Genomic DNA, 22,632 nt, shown 5'->3' on the forward strand with positions numbered 1-22,632 from the left:
ATGATTGCAATACAGGATCAAACAATAATCACCAGATATTACAGCAAGCATATTATTAACGGTCCCAATACCCCAACAGATAAATGCAGACTTTGCAAACAGATACAGAAACAGTAGATCACATAACAAGCGGATGTACAATGCTGGCAAATACAGAATACCGTAGAAGACATGACAATGTAGCAAAAATAATACATCAACAACTTGCCATACAACATAAAGTAATAAAACAACACGTTTCCACATACAAGTATGCACCACAAAATGTACTGGAGAATGATGAATACAAATTATATTGGAACAGAACCATTATAACAGATAAAACAACACCACATAACAAACCTGACATCATACTATCCAGTAAAAAGAAGAAATTAACACAACTAATCGAAATATCCATACCCTGTACAACAAATAGACAGAAGAAAACAGGAGAAAACATTGAAAAATACATCCAACTGGCTGAGGAAGTCGAGGACATGTGGCACCTGGAAAAGTTGACATTATACCAATTGTACTATCAACTAAAGAAGTCATACCACACAATATCCACCAGTACATCAACGCAATACAGCTACATCCAAACTTATATACATAAATCTGTAATTATTGATACATGCTCAATTACCCGAAAGTTCCTAAATGCAACGTAACATATACCGTATGGTTAAAAGAAAGACACGCTTGATCAAGGTCCTCGTCACTTTCCATTTTTAACCAGACATACCGTCTGAGAAAGGAAATAATAATAATAATAATATTCCCTCATCCTTTAATCGTTTTGTGCAATGATATGGACACATCACTTCTAATGAGTTATACAGTGCGCAGAATGTCGATAAAAGAACGTGGAAACAAATTGATGACTTAATTGGGTACCAAAACAATTAAAATCTAAAGTTCTCTGTCTCACGCATCCACAAACACACACACACACACACACACACACACACACACACACACATACATACACACACACACGCACACGCACGCAGCGAACATCAAATAGTTATACATTCAAGTCAAAAAACTGTTATAGCTCTTCGAGAAACTCACATATTGGGAACCAGATTGCCTGAAGCGATCAAAAAGAAAATCAGTAACAGTGTCTTTTTCCTATTTGAAAGACTTGATAAAACGCAGCGTGTATATTCTTCAACACTTCCTATGTTGGTAAATGATGGAATAAAGTCCAAGAGACGTTAGCTCTTCCTTAGCTTTTCTTAAGTATGCTTGAAGTTCTTATATTCTTTATCCACTGGGCAATGTGATGACGATTATTTTAGGTCTGCGGAGGACACTTTTCAGACATTTCTTCTTGTTGCCTCTGGCTATCTACAGCAGTTCTCTGCTGAAAATGTGATAGAGAGACACGCGACGCTATGCTAGCTGTGATTGTCCGCAGGTGCGCGTATCGACATGGGGCACCACAATAACTGGGTACACAAGGCGCTGGACGAGACCATCGAGATGTCCGAGGCGGTCCAAGTGGCGGTTGACATGACCAACGAGGCCGACACGCTCATCGTGGTGACGGCCGACCACGCCCACACGATGAGCATCAGCGGATACCCTGCACGTGGCAACGACATCCTCGGTAAGGCTTCCGTCACTGCCCACGCCCATAAGCACTCACATGTACCTTCCTAATTATGTCTATCGGTTTCTCTCACATGTTTCCAACTTTCTTACATCAGTGACTGAAGTAGCAGTTTCAATGTCATTTTAAAGTTTAGTACCTACAGAGTTTTGTTTGTGTTGTCGTTTTGGTCTCCAATCCGAAAACTAGCCGAATGCAGCTATCCACACTAATCTGCCTTGTGCAAACTTCTTCCTCTTAGCATGGCTACGGCAAACTACATCCCTCTGAACCTGCTTACTCTATTCAAGCTTTGGCCCCCCTCTACAATTAGTATCCCCATCTCCCTCCTAAACACTTAACCCAGTTATCCAGTGTGACTCATTAATGTCTCAGGATGTGTCCAATCAAATTGTGCCATAAAATTCTTTCTTCTCAAATTTGATTCAGTACCTTCATTTCCGTTATCTGATATCATTATTCATTAGTCAGCTTCCTCCGATAGCACCTCATATGAAATGTACTGTTCTCCTCTTCTCTGAACTGTTTATCATCCATGTTTCGCTTCCCTATGAGACTACATGTTACACTTTAATTTTAGAAAATACTTCCTAACAATTGAATTATTATATATTACTGGAATCTCACTAAAAAATGTCATGATTGCAAGGTACTGACATGAACAGTTTGCAGAAGAATGGAGAAGCTGGGAGAAGTCTACCTTAATCAATCATTTTAGTCTTTGGAGAAATGTGGGAACGCATCAGACAACAGTAATCCTACGTCCAGATTAGGCTTTTCCAGGTCTACGGGGAGAAAATAATTTATACCGACAGGCAGTGGTAGGTTACACGGAGAAACAAAAAAAAATTCTCCAATGTCAAAATTATGTTTTAATTGCTCTCAGCAGTCGTGCAAGTGCGCATAATCTGAAAGGAATCAGGATGTTCTCACTCTGGGAACAGATGGTTATCCACTAAGAGCACAGTATTTGCAATGGTACCTGGAACAGTTTCAAAGGCATCAACGACTCCGTCCTCTGCGCTGCTTCTACATGAAGCTACGTTCAGGTATGATGGGATCTTCAACATTCATAATTCGTTTGTTTTGTATCACGTTGATACACATGCTACGTTTCCTCCGTCATTAGTTGCGGTTCTACTTGAATGTGTGGGCTGATGTTAATAGTTACGCTTTAACTGAGGCATATCTGCTACCTATACCATTAAATGACAGGCATCAATGGAATTTTCTCGTCAGAGCACTGCTAGAGTTACTGGATGACGTACCATTCGCTACAAGACAACGCACGCGGTCATTGCATGTCAAGTCATTATCATCATCATCATCATTTAAGACTGATTATGCCTTTCAGCGTTCAGTGTGGAGCATAGCCCCCTTATGAAGTTCCTACATGATTCCCTATTCAGTGCTAACATTGGTGCCTCTTCTGATGTTAAACCTATTATTTCAAAATCATTCTTAACCGAATCCAGGTACCTTCTCCTTGGTCTGCCCCGACTCCTCGTACCCTCTACTGCTGAACCCATCAGCCTCTTGGGTAACCTTGCTTCTCCCATGCGTGTAACATGACCCCACCATCTAAGCCTGTTCATCCTGACTGCTACATCTATAGAGTTCATTCCCAGTTTTTCTTTGATTTCCTCATTGTTGACACCCTCCTGCCATTGTTCCCATCTACTAGTACCTGCAATCATCCTAGTTACTTTCATATCCGTAACCTCAACCTTGTTGATAACCTGAATCCACCCAGCTTTCACTACCATACAACAAAGTTGGTCGAAAGATTGAACGGTGCACAGATAGTCTTGGTACTGACTTCCTTCTTGCAGAAGAGAGTAGATCGTAGCTGAGCGCTCACAGCATTAGCTTTGCTACACCTCACTTCCAGTTCTTTCACTATGTTGCCATCCTGTGAGAATATGCATCCTAAGTACTTGAAACTGTCCACCTGTTCTAACTTTGTTCCTTCTATTTGGCACTCAGTCCGTTTATATTTCATTCCCACTGACATTACTTTCGTTTTGGAGATGCTAATCTTCATACCATAGTCCTTACATTTCTGACCTAGCTCTGAAATATTACCTTGCAAACTTTCAATCGAATCTGCCATCACAACTAAGTCATCTGCATATGCAAGACTGCTTATTTTGTGTTCACATGTCTTGATCTCACCCAGCCAGTCTATTGTTTTCAACATATGATCCATAAATAGTATGAACAACAGTGGAGACAGGTTGCAGCCTTGTCTTACCCCTTAAACTACTCTGAACAAAGAACTCAATTTACCGTCAACTCTAACTGCTGAATGACTATCCATGTAAAGACCTTTAATTGCTTGCAAAACTTTGCCTCCTATTCCATAATCTCGTAGAACAGTCAATAACTTCCTCTTAGGAACCCGGTCATTTGCTTTTTCTAGATTTATAAAACATAGATACAGTTCCCTGTTTCACTCATAACACTTCTCCATTATTTGCCGTAAGCTAAAGATCTGGTCCTGACAACTTCTAAGAGGCCTAAACCCACACTGATTTGCATCCAATTGGTCCTCAACTAATACTCGCACTTTCCTTTCAACAACACCTGAGAATATTTTACCCAAAACGCTGTTTAAAGAGATAACTCTGTAGTTGTTACAATCTTTTCTGTTCCCATGTTTAAAGATTGGTGTGATTTTTGCTTTTTTCCAGTCTGATGGAACCTGTCCCGACTCCCAGGTCATTTCAATTATCCTGTGCAGCCATTTAAGACCTAACATTCCACTGTATTTGATGAGTTCCGACTTAATTTCATCCACCCCAGCTGCTTTATCGCACTGCAATCTATTGACCATTTTCTCCACTTCCTCAAATGTGATCCTATTTCCATCATCATTCCTATCCCATTCTACCTCGAAATCTGAAACATTGCCGATCATATTTTCACCTACATTTGGCAACTCTTCAAAATATTCCCTCCATCTGCCCAAGGCATCCACAGGATCCACCAGCAGTTTTCTTGACCTGTCCAAAATACTTGTCATTTCCTTCTTACCTCCCGCTCGAAGACTGCTAATTACACTCCAGAATGGTTTTCCAGCAGCTTGGCCCATAGTCTCCAACCTGTTCCAAAAGTCTTCCCAAGATTTCTTCTTGGATGCAGCAATTATCTGTTTTGCTTTGTTTCTCTCTTCAACATCTCTGTCTACCTGAGTTCTAGTATGTAGCCATTTTTGATGCGCCTTTTTTTCCTTTTACAGGCTGCCTTGACTGTGTTATTCCACCAAGCCGTTTCCTTCATCCTACTATTACACACTACTGTTTCAAGACATTCTTTAGCCACTTCCAGTACTGTGTCCCTGTACGTTGTCCATTCCTTTTCCAATGACTGCAATTGACTACATTCAACTAACTGGTACCTTTCTGAGATCGCTGTTATGTACTTGTGCCTGATTTCCTTATTAAGGCACTGTCAAATTTCAATCGTTGATTGGCAGCGCTGGTCCTGCACCATGACCTATTCGTTTCACTGATTTGACCCTTCTGGACTTCTCTGAGTGACAAGAAACGTACAACCTTGCTCACAAAACCCCTGTTGAATCAGAAGAGGATCTAATTGCCTAGATAGTGCCAGCAGCAGTAGGAATTAATGAATTGTCTCCACTCTTTGACCGTGTTAGACGGCACATGACCCAACAGCGTCACCTCTTTTTACAGGTCACTGTAGGCATTTTCTAACTTCTACTTTAACTGAAATTACTGTTATTTTTCATGGTGAACCTTCAGCTGTCCTTTACTTTGCACAAGTCGCTTCGCTAGTAGTTTCGGTCAAATGGCCATTATGAAGCTTAAGCTGGCATGAACGGCTGGAATGTTACAGCATAATGAAATTTGCTCTTTTAAGCCCACCATAGTAGTAAAAATATTTTTTCGCTAATGTGTGACTAGCTGACGTTGTGAACTTTCCTTCTTCGAAAACTATTGGGCACAGCTATTATAGCAAATTTTTTTGTTTGTCTATTTAAATAATGTTAACCCTGTATAGAAGAAGTCAGAATCGGAAGCCGTCGAGTTTACGCTTCTTCTGCGAGCTTACGTCATGCATTCTCTGACAACCAGTGAGCATCCAGTGGTGCTTTCAGCACTCCGCTGCAGTAGTGTAGCCAATGCGCACTTTTTGAGTAATCGTAGAGTCCTGTTCAGCGAATTCTTATTCCATTTGTTACGAACAGTCATCAATGACGGTGGTGATAAGAGAGATAGAGACACAATTTGATGAATACACAGGTTCTTCAAGCACAAACACTGCTCGCTCGGAACCGGCAACACTGCAGTCCCCGTCTGTGCCTCGACCTGTGGGAATCGCCATCGTTCTTGAATTGAACTATAGTACCTGCCCATCGGCAGTCAGGCAGCTGGGATGTGTATACACACGATACCGCCCTGGCTCAGCACCTGCTGGCAGGGATACCCAGCGATATTGGCATGTGGAGACCACATGTAATTGTCAATCTCGTGAGTAGCCTATACTACCTTCGCCTGCCCATGAGCGAAGGATAGGTTGACGAATGGCAAACATATGATTATGGTATTTGTAGGTGAAGTGAAAGATATTGACAGTGTGTGCTGCGCTACTTTCTTTGATATTCTGAAGGAAGTATGGATAAAATCTAGAGAGCGGGAAGGTTTTCATAATTCACACAAAATCAAACCCGGCATTGTAGGAGTCGGAGGACACGAAAGGAAAGCAGAAGTAAAGAGGGGCATGAAACAGCGTTGTAGCCTATCCCCGATGTTATTAATCTGTACATTGAGCATGTTCTAATGACATTCACGAAGATATCTGGAAAGAGAATTGAAGTTCAGAGTAGAGAAATAAAACCTTTTCTGATGAAATTATAATTCTGTTAGAATCGACAAGGGACTTAGAAGAGCAATCGAATGGAATGAATACTGAGTTAAAAAGAGTCTTTTGACGCGGAAATTTAGGATCCATGAAAACACTGGAGTTAGGATGACCTCAGATGATTAAATGATTTTATTTGTTACAACAGATTACGGACCTGCAATTGTACAAAAAACTCTTGATTTTGGATCAAGCAACCGTCTTATAGGTCTCTTCATTTTCCAAAATTAACCTGCAAATCTGAAGATATGGAAAAGATTTTGAGGCAAGCTTTCATCTTGGCTGATAACATGAAAAGTTGTAGGGGAACAACAGCTAGCACAAACCGTAAAAATTCTCTGGATGTTGCGTAACAAAAGATTAATTTTGTTATAGACTATAGGTATACCAAAAAATATCGGTTTGCATTTTGTTCTGCATTTTCATGTTGCAGGCATTGTGGATCTGGACGATAACAACATTACCCGAATGACTATCAACTACGCAAACGGCCCAAGCTACGAAGAGGACCGGAATATTACTGAGGCAGACAACACCAGTAAGTATCTACAGAAGAGTTAGGAAGAAATAAGGCCTATTAGAACTACAGCCTCACAAAGAAGGGAACATACAGAATATCATGAATGTACAATGCCACATACGTTCTGAGGACAAATTCTGAAGTGTACTCGTCCGTTATAGTCTAGTAACCGACATACCTAAACATCTATTTAGCGCACTGAGGACATGATTTATGTAAGTAATACTTCACAAGCCTTTAAATATTCTAGGAAACTGATATCATTTATTATATAGTTAAGGACTCCCTTTCACGATTATTAAAATGAAAATAAGGATTTTGATTTACACTTCAGTCTACATCAGTAAAATGCATCACACTAGCCAACCAGAGGAAAACCACAGTTGCATTAAATAAAATATTTCACCCACGTCGGATTTCATCTCACAGTATGGACTACTGTTCTCAATACTCTCACGTCACTGTCCCTGTTCAGGTTAACTTCTCTACGCAACCGAAGTATTTCCAGGCCTCTCCTCATTTTGGATAACTAACGTAGTTACTCCATTATGTCCACCTATTAATATTAACTTCTTCTTCTTCTTTTGGGGCAATGGAACACTAAAACACATCTATCGTATTCCGCGGATTAGGTGCAAAGTGGTATCTGCAGTACGGAAAGAAAACGAAGAAGTACATTTTATTTAAGTGCCATAAAATTAATTTACGTAATACTATGAAATGTTGTTGCATTACTCAGCTACTCTTACTTACGAAATAAACAAAATCATTAATTTTAAAGATTCCTGTGACGATATTGTTCAGCGGAGTCAAGGAACTGTCCAAAAATGTTTTTCTAGTTCCTTCTTACCTCCCCTTTAACTCTGCCTTACTCTAGCCAATATTCTGACTCCTCTGCCTGGCTTCAATATAGTTAATTTTCTTCTCTGGAATCGTAAACTTAAATTTTAGAACACAGGATTTTGTCAGCAAGGCACTCACAACTGATGTGAATGATGATACTGAAAATATGACTTTGCTTAATTATAAACCAGTTTAAAACCTTCAATCGTGTAATTTAATAAAATTTTTATTTTCTTCACAAGGCATCTCAAATCGATGTGGCAATATAAATGAAACACTATATGGAATTCTTATTTTATAACTTCTATCCAAATTCGAGTTCTCCTGAGACCATTCGCTAACGGAGGTGGAGGAGTTTCGTATTTGTACTGACAAATGATTACCATTCCCTGTTTCACAGTTGTAAGTGTCTGTTAAACGACACTGAGACCGCAGAACAAAATACAGAAACTATCTGCAGTGAAGGACACATGTGTATCTGAGAGTTTGCGTGAGTGCGCGCGCGTGTTTGTGTGTGTGTCAGTGTTTTTGGACGTTTTATGGGCGATTAACTACAGAGTCATCAATGCAGCGAAAGAATAGAGCTAAGACTAAGGTACACAGTGAGTGACGTTTTAAATACTGATGTTCTAAAAAGTCCAGTTGAAAGACGAACGCTAATCTCGTACTTCTTTGTTGAATTTGTCAATTTGTAATTCACCAAAGGACTATATTGATTGTCCTTTCTCATTCGCGAACAATCTGGCCGTAGCAATGCCGAGAAAATATGTTCTCTGGGACACGTTCTTTATTTTCCATTCCTTATGTCGCTCTGTGTGATCACCAGCCTTTTGTCTGTGCATATAACAAACCGTGCACTAAATGTATGCTGTGGGCCACCAGTGTGCTAGTGCAAGCTTCTTCTCTATCTTCCTGCAGGAAGATGGGATGAGTTTCTATAGGGTTTCTCTGGACAGTTCTCGTGAAACTTCAGCGGCGGAAGCGAGGGCTCCTTCCTACTTTAAACGCGAGACATGTCACTGGCTGACAGATTTTGTTGTACAAGTTTGAAGAACCTATGAGATTTTTTTAGTGGTTCTGGAAGTAGATCGGGAAGGTGACCTATGCTTTCTCTCAGGACCTGATTGTGTCAAAGCATCATGTTTTCGGACGACGGCTGCGGATTGGTAACTGAGATCTCTCCAAAATAGAAAAGACTCTAAGGGTTGCGTTTGCTGAAAGCTGTCATTCAGCATCTGGTAGGCTGATGTGAAGGAACTACGGAGGAACTGGTCGTGGAGCAATATTAGTTCTGCGAGCTGGTGAATGTACATAAAGAACTAATTTTAAGGCGGGTCATGTAGGGTTTTGGAAGCGGTATATCTTGATGGCATCAGCGCTTTCGGGATTAGGAAGTGGTTGTTGATACTAAATTGTCTTTGCGTCTGAATATAGCCTTTTCGATTCAAACTTAGTAGGATGATTTCAGTACCCAAAAGCATCCAATGTCCTATGGTGTGGGAAATCTTGGTTCACAGGTTTTTATGCTGTTCTTGTAAATTGAGATTTTATCTAACGGAACTCTAGTCTTCCGACGCCAGTCGGGTACTTTGTTTATTCTACAGGACTTTCTAAATCTGCAAGCCTCAAAAGACTGTCCTGTCTTTTCGCTGTTTAATAGACAATGCATGCCACTTGCAAGGATAGGAATCGATGTGTTAATGGATTACGATCCGTGTAGTACACAGAGGCGACCCCTACGCTAACCTTAATGCGAACTGTGTTTATTTTGCACACTAAATACGTAAGGGACGTTCGTAGGTAAAAAACACAAAAATATATTCTTTAATTTTTGTTTAACATTCGTCCTAGGTTAATAAATATCATCTTTCCATTCGATTTATTCTTTGCTTGACTGATTCATATTATTCGCTCCTACTGCAGCACTAGTGGGTGGTATCCGAGATCTGATAGGCTTCACAGTGAATATGAAACAAACATATTCGTCACCATAAGATTATACCACGTTTACGCGTTTTCCTTGAGCAGGATTAGTTTGGGCGTATCTGTCTTTAACATGAGGGTGTAGATGGTTCATGAAAGACACAGAAGTCGGCATATACAATGCACTTGTGGTGAAGGAACAATAAAGCATAAAAAGAAAGAACGTTTGGTGGTAGTAGCAAAAAAGAAGCACGAAAGCGTGAAGTCATACATTGGAGCAGTAAAATAGATCCTCAACATTTCGGTTACACGATAAATCACACAAATGTAAAGACTGTAAAACTCAACTAAACAAATCGGGATTAAAATTATTTGGAACGATCCCATTGAAAGTGTTGTGGGAAAAGCAAAGTAAAGATTGCGATTAATTGGACAAATACTAAGGAAGTGCCACATGTCTACAATAGAAACTGTTTACATCACGTTTGCCCACTCCTTCCTGGAGTACTGCTGTGAGATGTGTGGTCCGCATCAGACAGGACTGTCGGAGGACACTGAGAAAGTTCAGATAAGGTCAGCTCATTTTTGTTATCGCGGAATAGAGGAGAGAGTGCCAATGACACGATACTTGCGCTGCGGTTCCAATCATTGAAGGAAAGGCGATTTTCGTTGCGGCTCGAACTTTCCATGAAAATTCAACCACCAACTGTCTTGGAAAATATTTCGTTCGCGTCCATCTAAATAGGGAGAAAGATCATGATAATAACATAAGAGATCCGAGCTCGCATTGTGAGATTTAAGTGCTTATTTTCCCGCCATTATAACGTGGAACGGTACAGAAATGGCTTGAATGTGGTTCCATGAACCCTCTGCCAGGAACTTAACTGTGAATTTGCGAAGGAACTGTGTGGATGTAGATGTAGATTTAGAGAGTGGAGAAATATCAATCTATACTACTGGGTACGAGCTTCCTGTTCACCAGAAAAAAAATGGTTCAAATCGCTCTGAGCACTATGGGACATAACTTCTGAGGTCATCAGTCCCCTAGAACTTAGAACTACTTAAACATAACTAACCTTAGGATATCACACATCTATAGCCTAGGCAGGATTAGAACCTACGACCGTAGCGATCCCGCGGTTCCGGACTGTAGCCCATAGAACCGCTCTAGTGAAAACTAGAGCTAAAAAATTCCCATCGTAGTTATTCAAACCTTATATTGTGATTTCTGGATTATAATTGAAGATATAAGACGCGATCAGAAGTTTACGTTTGGGGATGTTGCTGCACCGTATATGCAACCCAGAGTGACTCCGATGAGGGTACGTAAGCATCGACATTTAGACAATGGCCAATAAAATTCTTCTGCGCTGTTGCTGGCATTTTCGGCGAAAAAAATTGAACGGCGTCTCGGCCACTGCTGCAAGTGACCTTCCTGAGGGCTGTGCTGAGCTCAGACAAGGGGTTAGTATGGCTCTCGAACGGAAAAGTCTTGATTCATCCCAATACAAATAAAAGACTACACTGGCTTATGTGAACCTAAACCTGTATTACAGTGCCCTTGTGGATATTTTCAGATTGCAAGATGAAGTGCTTGTCACTAAGGATAAAAAGTTTGTGGCACTGTTCATACTGGCAGGTAATGGTACGGCTATATCGAGAGCCTGCAGTTGCAGAAGAGTTTAATCGCTTTTTCCCTGCTAACTATACCGAAATTCCATGCTTGCCAACCGCTAACTGCGCAATCGAGCGAGCATTACCCCATGCAACACGCTCCAGTACATACCTCCCACTCAAAGGAACTTTATTTCGCTTAAAGAATGGTGAGGTACTCCGAACACCGACACGTTTTCATAATTAGCAACTAATATTAAAAACATTTAATAGATCATCCCTCTTCTCTAAACCGAGTTGTTACATTTCACAGTGTCTTTCTCATTCGCCTTAGCGGAAATACAGCACACACCAAGCCATGAACCCATTGTAAAGAACACTGAAAAGTTACTAATCGTCACAGGATTACTAACTTAAACTGTAAGATAAAAATTTTAATTGGCTGTTGATAATGTAAAATACACTAGTGGCGATTAAAATTGCTACACCACGAAGATGACGTGTTACAGACGCGAAATTTAACAGACAGGAAGAAGTTGTTGTGAAATGCAAATGATTAGCTTTTCAGAGTATTCACACATAGTTGGCGCCGGTGGCGACACCTACAATGTGCTGACATGAGGTAAGTTTCCAACCGAATTCTCATACACAAACAGCAGTTGACCGGCGTTGACTGATGAAACGTTGTTGTGCTGCCTCGCGTAAGGAGGAGAAATGCGTGCCTTCACGTTTCCGACTTTGATAAAGGTCGGATTGTAGCCTATCGCGATTGTGGCTTATCGTATCGCGACATTGCTGCGTGCGTTGGTCGAGATCCAATGACTGTTAGCAGAATATAGAATCGGTGGATTCAGGACGGCAATACAGATCGCCGTCCTGGATCACAACGGCCCGTATCACTAGCAGTCGAGATGGCAGGCATCTTATCCGCATGGCTGTAACGGATCGTACAGCCACGTCTCGATACTTGAGTCAACAGATGGGGACGTTTCCAAGACAACAACCATCTGCTCGAACAGTTCGACGACGTTTGCAGCAGCATGGACTATCATGTCAGAGACCATGGCTGCGGTTACCCTTGACGCTGCATCACAGACAGGAGCGCCTGCGATGGTGTACTCAACAACGAACCTGGGTGCACGAATGGCAAAAAGTCATTTTTTCGGTTGAATCCAGGTTCTGTTTACAGCATTCTTGTTTGCCAGCATCGCGGTGAACTCACATTGGAAGCGTGTATTCGTCATCGCCTGGGTGCAGGAATGGCAAAACGTCATTTTTTTCGGATGAATCCAGGTTCTGTTTACAGCGTCATGATGGTCGCATCGGTGTATCACCCGGCGTGATGGTATGGGGTGCCATTGGTTAGACGTCTCGACCACCTCTTGTTCGTCGCCTCTTGTTCGCATTGACGGCACTTTGTACAGTGAACGTTACATTTCAGATGTGATACGACCGGTGGCTCTACCCTTCATTCCATCTTTGCGAAACCCTACATTACAGCAGGATAATGCACGACTGCATATTGCAGGTCCTGTACGGGCCTTTCTGGATACAGAAAATGTTCAACTGCTGCCCTGGCCTGCCCATTCTCCAGATCTCTCACCAATTGAAAAGTTCTGGTCAATGGTAGCGGAGCAACTGGCTCGTCACAATACGCCAGTTACTACTCTCGATGAGCTGTGGTATCGTGTTGCAGCTGCATCGGCAGCTGTACCTGTACACCCCACCCAAGCTCTGTTTGTCTCAATGCCCTGGCGTATCAAGACCGTTGTTACCGCCAGAGGTGGTTGTTCTGGGTACTGATTTCTCAGGATCTATGCACCCAAATTGCGTGAAAATGTAATCACGTGTATGTCCTAGTATATTCGACTAATGAACACCTTTTTATCATCTGCATTTCTTCTTGGTGTAGCAATTTTGATGGCCAGTAGTGTACTTAGCAGTAATCCTGTACAGTAAGGTGACATTAATCTAAGACTATTTTCACTGAAACACGGGCAGCGCCAGTGGAATAGTAGTGAGAGTGTTTACACTTTGAGTCGCCTCTGCCTGCAGGCGCCGCCAACTTCCAGCACCCTTCGGCGCAGCCGGTGTCTTCCGAGACGCACGGAGGGGACGACGTGGCGGTGTTGGCGCGCGGGCCCTGGGGACACCTGTTCGTGGGCGTCCACGAGCAGAACTACATCCCTCACGCGATGGCGTTCGCGCTGTGCGTCGGCGAAGGACCCAAGGCCTGCGACAGCAGCGACTCTGCAGTCCATCGTGCCACCGTCTTCTCTGTTGTTGTCTCGGCTGTCGCCACCTACCTGATCGGGAGACGCTAGGGAGAGGTATGCACTCTTACATCTACACGTATACCGAAAGTCTACAACAGAATTAATAAACATATTTCGTGTGTCGCACGGTATGGTGGCGCAGTACAGCACAAGATGGTTCATTTGAAATACATGCTTGGCATAAAGTGTTCGTAAGGTTAGTATTATTCAGTTTGCAAAAAAACACAGAACTTACAAATTCGCACTGTCGCCTGATAAACAAAGTAAGATCCTACGGAATATTAGACCAGCTGTGTGTCTGCATTGAAGAGTTTTTATCAAACAGAACACAGCATGTTGTTCTCAATGGAGGAACGTCTACAGACGTTAAATTAACCTATGGCGTGCCACAGGGGACTGTTAAGGGACCATTTCTTTTCACAATATATATAAATAACCTAGTAGATAGTGTCGATACTTCCATGCGGCTTTTCGCGGATGATGCTCTAGAATACAGAGAAGTTGCAGCATTAGAAAATTGCCGCGAAATGCAAGAAGATCTGCAACGGGTAGGCACTTGGTGCAGGGAGTGGCAACTAACCCTTAACATAGACAAATGTAATGTATTGCGAATACATAGAAAGAAGGATCCTTTATTGTATGATTATATGATAGCGGAACAAACACTGGAAGCAGTCACTTCTGTAAAATATCCAGGAGTAGCGTGAGGAACGATCTGAATTGGAACGATCATATAAAATTAATTGTTGGTAAGACGGGTGCCAGGTTGAGATTCATTGGGAGAGTCCTTAGAAAATGTAGTCCATCAACAAAGGAGGTGGCTTACTAAACACTCGTTCGACCTATACTTGAGTATTACTCATCAGTGTGGGATCCGTACCAGGTCGGGTTGACAGAGGAGGTAGAGAAGATCCAAAGAAGAGCGGCGCGTTTCGTCGCAGGGTTATTTGGTGAGCGCGACAGCGTTACGGAGATGTTTAGCAAACAGACTCTACAAGAGAGGTGCTCTGCAACGCGGTTTCGAGAGGGTGCTTTTCTGGATGAGGTATTGAATATATCGCTTCTCCCTATTCATACCTCCCGAGGAGATCACGAATGTAAAATTAGAGAGATTCGAGCGCGCACGGAGGCTTTCTGGCAGTCGTTCTTCCCGCGAACCATACGCGACTGGAACAGGAAAGGGAAGTAATGACAGTGGCACGTAATGTGCCCTCCGCCACACACCGTTGGGAGGTTAGCGGAGTATAAATGTCGATGTAGATGTAGATTTGTGGTTTGTCTCAAGTAAAGAATAAATCACCAATTTTTTGTTACGTTGTCAATAAACCTCAATATGTGCGCTTTTTATTACTCGAAGAATGGCTAATCGAGATTCGATTTCCCGCAACCTTGTGCACTAGCAGCAACTGAATCTGTTATTCTTCTTCTTTATGTGTCTAGATCAGGTACTCGTGTAGAGTAAACCTTGTCCTTCACGCTGCCCCCGCCAAAGAAATCCAAAGCTCCTACGTCGTGTAATCTTGCCAGTCCAGGCAGTGAGACCATCACGCCCAATCCACCTGTCAGAAACTCTTTCGCTATGAAACTTTCTAACATTCAATGGCGAATGCGGTGATGCACCGTCTTCTTGGAAAATCACATCAGGCTGCAAGTCTCTCAGACGCAGTTCCGCAAACTGCTCCAGCATATCCAAATAGCTGTTAGCTGTTACTGAAATTTTCATCAAAAAATAAAAGACCTATCTGTGACTCTGTTGTGCATTAAGCACACCACAGATTAATTTTAGGGGTTCTCTAACGTGACCTAAGGCACCGTGCTGACTTTATGAATCCCATTTCCTCACATTGAGCTTGTTACCTTTACTTTCAGCCTCAGCTGAAAAACACATTCGTTGAAGCTACTCACTGCTAATTTCGATTCGCGCCAATATCTCACTCGCAAAAGCAGCTCGACAAGTTCTGTAATCCGGTTGTAACTCGTGTTTAATCTGGACTTTACATGCATGTTCAAATGTGTGTGTATTCCTAAAGGACCAAACTGCTGAGGTCATCGGTCCCTAGACTTACACACTACTTTAACTTATGCTAAGGACAACACACACACCCAAGCCCGAGGGAGGATTCGAACCTCCGGCGGGATGGGTCGCGCATTACGTGCATGCAGGTGCATTCTGTTGTGGAAAATATTACGTGCTGTAGTCTAAGAAATACGTAAGTCACCAGATACATGTCGCACGCATTTTCAAGGGCTTGGTAATAAAGGTCTTCATAAGAACACCTGTTGCACAGCTCCGACGTTTTGTTCACTCGCCGAAGGTCTCCCTGTGTGCAGAAGATCCAAACACACGGCCGATCTATTTAAATTTTATGTGCCACTCAGCAATACTCCTTCCATCAGGTATTGCCCTTCCGTATTGTCTTCAAAAGTTTCGTAGCACAGTAATTGCAAATTTTGTCTCTGGATACCACAAAACATACTACGCCTTCTCCTCGCGTGGGCCATTTTGCTATGAGTACATCTATCTCAGCTTCTCTCGGCTTCTACCTGCGACAGTGGTATGCAAACAGACTTGATGTTTTCCTATTTCAGTTTTCACAAACTGAAAATCTATAAGTTTTGTAAGATAGTATGGATAACTGGAGAAAGCTTTAGGCCCATCCCCTAGCTACCAGCAGATGAAACGTACGCAACGCGTACAGCTACTGAACCAGTTATGAGAAGCCACATAATTTTGAGCAAGGTTAAATTTATGAGACAAAACCTTTTTAGTTTAAAGTTTTTGATCCTTATAAAAGAGAAAGCCAACTATGCAACATTCACCAAAGTAAAAAAGATAGCAGTAGGATCAACCACACCACCATCACCGTCATCCAACTGACACAAGAACTTCCTTTTCATCCATTACAGTCGTCACCTGTCCACATGAATGTCTCTCCTGCATGTTTTGTAACTTCATCCATCACTTCCCATTAGATGGTAGTCGCGTCCTTGTGTTAGCTCGTTGATTAGTTGTTTATTCATCAATACATCATATACAGAATAATGTCAGACGTCTCATCTTAACTGAATGGGTTTTTTACAACATTAGCTAATTCATACGTGCAGTATAATTATACTTTGTACTATTTATCTGTATCACATCATTAGCCACCGCCCACAGTAAACATACACACACACACACACACACACACACACACACACACACAAACACACACACACACAGTCAGCTGGCATCAGCATTTAAACGATATTTCCGTCATTTTATTTAATTCTTCTAATTGACCCATGGTCTATCTGAATATGCTAAGTCAGTACCTCACTAAAATGAATGACAAGTTAAGTTGAACAAAATCGAAATAAGTCAGAACTATTCATCACATATCCTGGGCAAAGAGTAAGACTGATTAAAAGGTATCAGTTTACTGCAGAATTACAAATGTTTATTATTAAGTAATGTTGATTTTTACCCTCCCCCCTCTGTTTCATCTAAATAATGCTTTAATTTGTAGTATGACGTATTTAAGAAATATATTTTAACTGAAATTTTAATTTTCTTAAATGTCCATTTCCTCCTTAATCACCTCGCCTAATTTTTTATACAATTTTATTCCTTTTGGACAATTTAATTCCTTTTGGTAAGTACTGTTTCGTGTTTTTCTTTGTTTAATCTTGGTAAGTGTAAGGTTAGTGTGACTCATGTTCCTCAATCATGAAAACTGCTGTTTGTGTAATACGTCCTGGTTTTGTACTTGCAATCAGGAAATTGATTCCTTTGACCACTCATTCACGTGGCTACATCTCTCGCCCATTCCCACTGGTCCATTTATTAGTTTTCCGGTCTTATTTACATACTCTCAACATTCATCACTTCATTGTTTTTTGTGAAAGTCTTGTGTCTCTGTGTCTTAAGTGAAAACTGGTTATAGGAACTCATTCAAATCTTTTCTATTCAGAAGATTCGGAAATTTGTTTCGCAAACGCAGACAGTGAATTATTATTTATGTACATTATGTATAGAACTTTTAAAAAACCAATTTTATAATGCCATACTCGATGTGCTACATTTTTTTTTTTTTTTTTTTTTTTTTGGAAAACATCGTCAGTTGAAAGTAAACGGACGTAACCTAAAATTTGACAATGAAATATGACACGTACCTGATCAAGGAAGAACAACAAAAGTTAATAATGAAAAGCAGTATAATTATTCCCCTATATTTATTTCCTTTCTTGTTCTTCCGCCTACAATAAATACAAGAATAAACAACCGATTCCATTATTTCTAAGTAATTTAGTAATACTTTCTTTTCACTGTGTGCGTTTTATGTTTTTTATTCATACTCAAATTGATTTTAGGCCTACTTTCAAAACTACTTCAGTGTTTTCTAGCACTCGTAGTTGAATTTTGTCCACACTTGAGAGAGAAACTCAATAATATCGTAAAGCGAATGTAGTTCAGACATAATTCATTTAATTTTTTTTCTCTGATGATCTAGAACTAAATCTACGGTTGCTAAAAATTCTTTATGTTATACGGAACCTCTTTGTGTGACTCCTGTTTCAAAGTGCGCTCCTGAAAACTAATGCCGCATGTATTCTTCAGTTAACGTACGTAGGAGGTGCCAGTAACTTGCTCCCAATGGCTCTTAGCTCAAATTTAGATGCAGCTGAATCAAAAGTCTTCTCAAAATCTATTGCTACCAGGCATGCGATGCTCATGTTCATTGCTCTGTTCTATAAATTTGTCTAAAACATTCATGTGGGTCGCTGTGCCGTATCTGTTTGTATAATTGAGTTGTTCCTTTCCTTATACATTCCAATCTTTTTTCGTCTGATTCGTCATATATTTTGTGAATATGTTGTACATTAGGAAGACACTGCCGATGGCCCTATAGGATATTAGGATTTTGACAAGTTTCTTTTGCATTACTTTCCTTTCAGTTTTAATCGTTTATCATTGCAGAAAGTAATTTGTTTCTTCACAATTTGAATAAGAGTAAAGGGGACTCAATGGCTTCCAGATGTGTTCATTAATATCCGCATAAAACCCCCTATTAAAGATGTCCTCATTACCAAACGACAGAATTTTTTATCGTGCAATAATCTGTAGAGAGTACTGAATACGGAAACCGGTAGCCAGATGGTAAAATAAACTGTGACTGTAGACTAAAATGTATATTTTTTCAGCTGTGTAAAGCCCAAAAGATAATATTACTAACTAGTTTAACTGCCATTTAGGTACGATGCGACACAGAGACAAACATACTTAACGCCACATATCTTTCACGTCAGGTTTGATTTACTATCAACTAAGAAGTTTTCTCATCAGCGAATTTAAACTAGCATCCCGTAACCACAACTCTGTGTTTAATAGGCAAGCCATATGCCAGACCTAAATTCCATTACGTTCTGTATCCCTTCACTGGTCCTGACGGTCCTAATACAGTGTTCTTACGAAACATTGTATCAGTACGGAAGATGACAGCTGGTCGGGAGTTCCTCAGGAGACTTACCTTCTGGAATATGAAAACAAGTTATTAAAGTGATAGTTAGCGTTGCTGGCAGTACAGTTCATGAGATGTAGCTATCAACGGTGTAATTAGTGGGCTGAAGGCAGAAAATCGTCTCACTATTTCTATGCAAGTCAGTAGTACAAGGCCTCGACGTTACTGAATGTTACCACTGTGAAAAATGATAGTTCGTGTAAATACAAGGTGTACAACTTTGCTTCTGCCGTTTGCCGAGAGGTGGTGACAACGGTAAGCAGCGGTCGAAAGAATCATATCGCAGACGTCACGCAGTTAGCTTGGACCTCGGTCAACATCACATAATTCAAATATTAGTCGATTTGTGTCTGCATCATAAAGTTGTTCTGGATTGAAAATGTCAGTTTACGAGATTAGTCCTCGTCTTTTGCGGGAGGTGTTACCGTTATGTTTCAATATGAAGAAAACAGCAGCTGAGTCGCATCGAATGCTCCCAAGCACGGATGGTAAGAAAGCTAATAGTGAAGTAAAGTGTTGTGAGTGGTTTCAACGCTTCAAGAATGGTGATTTTAACGTCGTAACCGGCATAGTGGTGGAAGAGAGAATGTTTTCGAAGACGCAGAACTGGAAACATTGGTTAGTGAAGACATGCGTAAAACTCCAGACGAACTGGCACGATTAGTCAAATTGACATAGGAAGCCATTTAAAAAAGTCTCAAGGCTATGGGCGTGATTCAGAAAGAAGGAACTTGGGTCCCGTGTGAGCTGAAACAAAGAGACATTGAACGGCGTTTGTGTGTTTGTGAACAGTTACTTCAGGGGCAAAAACGGAAGTGATTACTGCATCGCATTGTGACCGGGGACGAATACTGGGTTCATTACGATAACCCTAACCGCAGAAAATCATGGGAATATCCCGGCCATGCTTTGACGTCGACGGCCAAACCGAATACTCACGGCTCCAAGATCCTGCTCTGCATTTGGTGATAATAGCTCGGCGTCGTGTACTATGAGCTGTTACCAAGTGAAACAATCACAGGTGCTCGTTATCGAACGCAATTAATGCGTTCGAACAGAGAATTAAAAGACAAACGCCCGCATTACAGCGAGGGCCAGGATAATATAATTTTGCAGCACGACAATGCTCGACCCCACGTTGCAAAAGAGGTCAAAGCGTACTTGGAAACGTTCAAATGGGAAGTCCTACCGCACCCACCGTATGCTCCTGACATGGCTACCTCTGACTATCACCTGCTTAGATCAATGGCGCATGGCCTGGCTGACGAACACTTCCGATCTCGTGAAGAAGTCACAGATTGGATCGATTCGTGGATCGCTGCACAAGATGAACAATTTTTTCGACGAGGATACACTGCCCGAAAGACGGGAGAAATTACTGGTCAGCGATGGAAAATACTTTGAATGATACATGTGAAACCAACTTGCTTCATTAAAGTCTCAAATGTAGGGGGAAAAAAAGGAGGAAGCAAGGTTGTTCATCTTGTAAATTAATGAAAGGAGCGAGACACAAATAAAGTTATCAGCTATTGTATCAGCTTGTGATTATTAGTTTCCCACGAAAACAAGTATTTTTACACAGCACAGTAAGATTCACACCACAAGAACCACGTGGTACACACCCCTACAGTAAAAAGATCTGCTTATGAATAGTGGTTAATTAAACATGTACAGATATCTTTTGAGGAATGAAATTGACTTCAGAACTCAACTTTAAACCAACGTAGCATGTAATCCTCACGGAAGCTGCCTCACGTTAGTGGTAATAACGAACACCACTCTTCTATTCAACCTGCTGTAGTAACCATGGGGCACTACTTTCCCAGTGAGGCACCCCAAGTCGTAAAATAAGGGAACAAATTAATTTATATTTTTCTGTCGACGCATAGAAAACGATTATGTCATCTTCTCAAAATCGCTTCGTAAGTACATAGCACAAGCTGCTTACAAATGCCGCTCTCCATCTTTCTCGGTATGATTCAATACAGCGTCGCCCAAAATCACACCATCTCACGCACAACCAAAACCCACCTTCATTCTAGAACAGCACAGAAGGAACAGATATGAAGCAAAAGGCTTTGTCTTCCTTCAAAAACTTTGAAAGTCCGATGGTGTCTCAACGCCTTCAATGGTCATTGTCCGAGACTTCTGTTCGACCTCATACCAGGTAGCCCAGCGTATAGATGAAGCAAAGAGTACGCGGAACACCGACCATTGGGCGCAGATAAGTAACAGCCATTGCTCGAGAGCAGTAGAAACATAAAATGTGGAATATGGAATTTTTCAGATCACAACAGAGGATTTTCATCCTGCATTATCAGCTACAACCACCTAGTGGAAAAACAGCTGACACTGAAAGTGAGATGTCCTCCATAATATTTACCCCCTTTTTTGTCAAAATCGCTAACGCAAAGCAGGACATTGACGTTCCCCATGAAGCTAGCCTGTTCCAAGCCAGAGGGGAAAGAATTTTTCAGCAACAATATTTGGCTTGGTATAGGTGAACACCAGTTATGTTGGATAAATCCCTGGCCTCTTTACAGTGTTTCGCAGTGGTAACATGTGACGCAGTTGAGCATGATGTATACGTCGGATCACATTAAGCTCAGCAGCGCCCACCCTCTCATATATCAAAGGAGTAAGCTACGTGTCGACATCAGATTCCACCTTCGGTCATTATTAACAACGTAAACACGGCAGTTACTTCATGGTTGTGAGAAATACTGTGCGTGCCTGCATTGGGTAAGGAAGATAGGACTGGGTGGTTGATAAAGTACGAAAGCTTGAAGGAACAGTTTAAATATTCTGCATTAGTTAGTTATTACAATATGTCACAATGACGAATTATCATGCATGGTGTCAAACGTATTCTAGTCCCGAATGTTGTAAGCCATGAAGTATACCAGAAGAGGTCTGCCATCAGACTTGTAAAAACCAGCCTCTTCTTGGGAAGAAATCACAATCATATTTTTTTCCCGTTACTTTCAAGCTTGAGACGCGCAAGGTGTTTGTTCTGCTTTCGACTGGCCATCCAGTGCTTATAACACAGTTAGTCAAATTATATATTAGAAACGTATGTTGATCGTAGGTATCGTTCTGTATTCTGGGATGACACAGACTCACTCGCGAAAATTTGTTGCCTCCAAATGTATTTAAAAAATAACGCTTAATTTAACTTGTATCTCTCCCAATGTCAGTCTGGTCGCAGAGATACAAATCCCATAAGCGATACGAAGTTTTTCAACTGCTGGAAGGGGTTCTGGTGGATCCAGTGTACCATCTGAGTCGGTTAATGATCAGCTACACATCTCAGGCACCTACCACAAGTGCACTGGAGCTCTTTACTTGCTCCTGTGATGCACTGTCTGGTGCCACGCAGTACTCTTCTAGCCTTTACGCTCTTCCCTTTTACAGAGTAGCCAGAAACTATCTGAAAAACTTGTAACAGTAATCAGGGGAGGATGTTCG

General features: G+C 41.4%; 1 protein-coding gene across 1 annotated transcript in view; it reads left to right on the top strand.

The window, feature by feature from the left end:
• Positions 1 to 22,632, top strand: part of LOC126354983 (membrane-bound alkaline phosphatase-like) — a 151,358-nt gene that overhangs the window by 121,444 nt on the left and 7,282 nt on the right. Inside the window, exons 8-10 of the mRNA XM_050005069.1 lie at positions 1,406 to 1,597; positions 6,921 to 7,025; positions 13,443 to 13,717. Of these exons, the coding sequence (XP_049861026.1) occupies positions 1,406 to 1,597; positions 6,921 to 7,025; positions 13,443 to 13,711 (566 nt within the window). The 3' untranslated portion in view covers positions 13,712 to 13,717. The remainder of the gene's footprint in view (positions 1 to 1,405; positions 1,598 to 6,920; positions 7,026 to 13,442; positions 13,718 to 22,632) is intronic.

Source organism: Schistocerca gregaria, chromosome 3 (assembly GCF_023897955.1).
Source record: "Schistocerca gregaria isolate iqSchGreg1 chromosome 3, iqSchGreg1.2, whole genome shotgun sequence".
Taxonomy (NCBI): Eukaryota; Metazoa; Arthropoda; class Insecta; order Orthoptera; family Acrididae; genus Schistocerca; species Schistocerca gregaria.